At 36.5% G+C, this 4,659-nt stretch overlaps 1 protein-coding gene across 1 annotated transcript; it reads right to left on the minus strand.

Annotated features, from left to right (window-relative positions):
- Window positions 1-2,418: 2,418 nt before the first annotated feature.
- On the minus strand, window positions 2,419-4,236 carry LOC130038823 (methylmalonyl-CoA mutase, mitochondrial-like). The gene is given in 2 exon segments (XM_056130633.1): window positions 2,419-2,828; window positions 4,038-4,236. Coding segments are annotated over 2 exon segments (609 nt in total).
- Window positions 4,237-4,659: the final 423 nt, after the last annotated feature.

Here is a 4,659-nt window from a genome sequence, read left to right on the forward strand (position 1 = left end):
TAAATATTCTTTTATAAGTGTGTCACAGAAGACAACTTCTGTTTAATTACAAGACAAGTCATCTCATGGATCATTATCTCATACCTATTTGTATCACAATATGTACAAAATAGATGCTCAATGTATAACTGCACCGTCCTCCCGTTGTTCATCGATTTGCTCGAGCTGGCACCAGTAACGTCTCCATTGTGAGACTTGTTGTTATTGTTTCTGGCATGTTGAATACACCATGGGGAGCTTGCCAGGCTCTGCTGTGTGGGCAGGGTACTCTCGGTAGCTTGCCGGGCTCTTCGAGAGGGGAGGAGGAATCAAACCCAGGTAGACCACGTGCAAGGCAAACAAATTATATCATTTTAATTCATTAAAACATATTGAAAATTGAACATGAAACAAAAAATTTGAAGACTAGTTAATTCTGTGATTTGAACAAAAGTGAATCAAATCAAAATCAATTGATTCACTTTTAAATGTATAATTCAACTCCATCGCTCTCGGAGAGACCGGCAAGCTACAGAGAGTATCCCGCCCGCACAGCAGAGCCTGACAAGCTCCCCGTGGCATATTTGAAATGCCAAAAACAGTAACAAGTCTCACAATGGAGACGTTACTGGTGCCCGCTCAAGCAAATCAATGAACAACGGGAGGACAGTGCTACTTGGCATACATGCTTTTGAGCACAAAATCATGACAAAATAACTGTAGGAAATAAAGTTTCAATTAGGCAATTGATATTAAGTTTTAACACAAAATTATTTTAATATTAAATGATTACTTATTTACCATTACACCATCAAATATATTTGCTTTTTACTTTCAAAACAGTATAAGAACACTATGGGTGAGTTAAGATTTAAGTAATTATTATTAGCCACTAGAGGGAGACAACATCATTAATTTTATATGTTTAAACACGTAAAAAAGTGTGTATCAAGCTTCAAAATAACCATTATTTTCAAATATTAGCAAGTAGTTTCTTAATCCATTTCCAGACTTATCTATTCTGTTTAGATTAAGGATACAACAATTTGGGCGAGGGGGGGGTCCACACCCAGCCATGCACAAGGATTACTCTCAGCTCTTCACTCAGGAATTACTCCTGGAGGTGCTCAGGGGACCATATGGGATTCTGGAAGTTGAACCCAGGTCGACCACGTACAAGGCAAACGCCCTACCCACTGTGCTATAGCTCCAGCCCAAGGATACAACGCTTTTAAAATTCTAAATTTAAATTGAATACATACCTGCTCAGTAAGTGACCATCCAGATGTCTGATAATGTGCTCTCAGAAGAAGAGATTTAGAGTCCTTAGGGTGAAACATTTTCTCTATCAGATGAGCCCAGAGTCTTCTCCCAGCTCTCATTTTTGCTATTTCCATATAAAAGTTCATTCTAATTCCCCAGTAAAAGGACAATCTAAAATGTGTTACAACCAGAAGTTGATTACACTCAATAAGAAATCGAAAGTAAAGCTAATTGTAAAATATATAACTCAATATCCAGATTATATTCTCAAACAATTAAATCTTAATTAAAATAAAAATATGCCTGTATATATATATTTAACTTTTAAACCTAATTCATAAAAGTGCAGCCATTTGCATATAGAAAAAAATTCACTTCATAGCCATGTCAGCTGTGCTCAGGACTTATTCCTGGTTCTGTGCTCAGGAATAAGGGATCACCTCCTGGCAGTGCTAGGAGGACCACATTTAATCCTCAGTATTGAACCAACATTGGTCATATGCAAATCAAGTGCCTTACTGGTTGTATTAATTGCCCAGCACTTCAGAATCTTTTAAGCTCTTAAAAACTACTAAAGACCCCAAGGAATTTTTTATCAATTTGGATACTTCTGTCAATATTTTATATGTTATTTTATTTTGAAATAATAATAAATGTAGATTATGCTAACATGGAAGTAACTTTTTATAAGAAGTATACTTTGCTATATCAAAAACTCGTAATTTTGCATTTTTATAATTCTCTTTAATGTGTGGCTTAAAAGAAGATAGTTCACATTTCCTGTCTGTCTCAACATTACATATTAGATATTCTGTAATTCCTATATCTACAAAGAATAAAGGCAAAAAAATAAGTGTTTAATAAAATCATAAAAAAAACTGGTGAGACTATGGAAAAATTTTAAGTTTTAGCAACCACTAGGAAATTCTGTAAACTCATTTGAGAAACTTCAAGAACACTATGACAAGTACGCAACAATTCTAGGATAAAGGCACCCAGTAGGAGTCTATAAATTCTGAAAGTGTAAGCCCTCATGTATATACATAATGCATCCACAGTATAAGACAGTGCTCAGCCAAAAGAAAGCTACCAAGTGCTTCTGGGACTGACATTGGTCGTGACTTTCACTCAGATTCAGTCAAGTTCGAATTAGGTTACAGTACATTATAAAAATTTCTACCAAGAACGCAGAACAACCCATAGTATGACAGAGGATACCTTTGCTGTATACTGGAAAATGTCAGCAACGATTTTCATAGATGGTTCGGGAATGAAAAAATAAGTATTTCTGACCATAACCTCCTTGAGTATGTCCTTCTGGACTGTACCCGTCGGTTTCTCTTTAGGGACGCCTTGCTCTTCTCCAGTTACTATAAGAGTTGCAAGAACTGGAATAACAGCTCCATTCACGGTCATAGAAACAGACATTTTTCCCAAGGGAATTCCATCAAAGGGAATTTTGGTATCTCCCACAGTGTCGATAGCAACTCCAGCCATTCCAACATCACCACGAACTCGAGGGTTATCCGAATCGTAGCCACGATGTGTTGCTAAGTCCAAGGCAACTGATAATCCCTGCTGACCAGCTTAAAGGTTAAATGAAAAATAACAGAACTAAAGTCTGACCACAAAGTAAACGATCTTGCTTTAACCCTACGAGGAGTGTTGGTTTGTTACGATAGCATACTTTGATATACATACACGCCAAACTTAATGTAAATGAAATATTTCACTTCCAGGGCAGTGGTAGAACACATGTGTTCATGCGTTTTAAGTATGAAGCCCTGGGTTCAATCCTTGCCAAAAAAGAAAAAAAAACCCAAACACTTCACTTCGTAAGAGGGTCAGACTTCACCGTTAGAATGAAATGAATAAAACATCTCACTTAGATCTCATAGTTGTCTGAGGAACTTTTGAACTTAAAAATTATTGAGGAATTATTTTCAATCTCCAAGAAAAACTCTGGCTGTTTATATACAGTTCACACAATTTAGCACTTACATGCTATTACTTATTTGTATTCCTTTAGTTAATATGATTATAAAAATGTTTTGACTAAACATTCAGAGAAGTAGAATTGTGAAACTTGCGAAAATGAAATAGCTACACTACAAATTCAGTCCTCCGTGGTTAATAATATAACCTTAGATATTTTAAAGTTTAGCATTCAAATAATATTTCATTATAAACCAAAAAGAAAAATAGTAATTAATATAATTTTCAGTGAATGAATATTAATTTGTGGTGAACATACTGGAAACGTATGATTATAATTTGTCACTGGGAGGGTGATATTATTTAAGCTATTTTTGCCCCACCAATTCCTGCTCTAATATGATTAGTTAAAAACTGTTTAGGCAAGAGGGCTGGAGCAATAGCACAGTGGGTAGGGCATCTGCCTTGCACGCGGCCAACCTGGGTTCGATTCCCAGCATCCCGTATGGTCCCCTGAGCACCGCCAGGGGTAATTCCTGAGTGCAGAGTCAGGAGTAACTCCTGAGCATCGCCGGGTGTGACCCAAAAAGAAAAAAAACAAAACCCTGTTTAGGCGAAATTGATGTCTCTTCACTTCAGTCTAATTTCTTTTTCAGTGCGTGCAATGAGTTGCTTGCTTTCAAGAATCTAGTGCTTTATTCTGTCTCACCTATCTTTTGACCAGGAGTGTTTTAGAGTATAATCTCAATTACAAAATTAAAAAGTGACTTGTTTGTATTGTGATTAACCAGCTTCCATTCACAAAATCTAGTAAAAGGAGGTATACGTTTGATCACAAATATCAAATGTCAAAATCTTACCCTTAATATTGTCCTTATAAAACTTATTTCTCTCTTCCACACTACTGAAATTAGCCTACTGGCGGATGGTCTAGGGCTGGAAGGTGTACATGGTAGGGTACGGTCCGCGTGTGAATGGCTTCGCTCCTGGAAGTTCTTCAGGTAATTCTTGGGTGTCTCTACTGGAATATAAAGGCTTTACGGAGATCCCTTCTGCCATATTAGGTCAAAAATCAGAAGATTAGTTGTTAATGGTAGTAATACAAAAAGGAGAAAGATAGAAAGTTTGAGGGTGGCAACTGTTTTGGGTAGAGCATAGACAAAAACTAGCATACCAATTTCACACAAACTATTCGTTGGCTTTTTTCCTAAACCTGGGAAGAACTGTGCACGCAAATTGTAATTTTAGCACAAACAAACTATTAAGCTGGGAGAACACACTGGGAGAAAAACCATCATTCTGAATCTTTACACATGATGCCTTATACAGGGTTTGGGGAAGGATTGCACTTTTTGAAAGAAACGAAGAATAAGTTAGTAGAGTTTTATTGACTTAAACATCTCTTTACACCTGGACATATAGTATATGTTATATTGATTCCAAACACAATCACTGTCCTATATACGTACATTCAGATACATT

The sequence above is a fragment of the Sorex fumeus genome, unplaced genomic scaffold, assembly GCF_029834395.1.
Source record: "Sorex fumeus unplaced genomic scaffold, SorFum_2.1 ptg000080l, whole genome shotgun sequence".
Lineage (NCBI taxonomy): Eukaryota > Metazoa > Chordata > Mammalia > Eulipotyphla > Soricidae > Sorex > Sorex fumeus.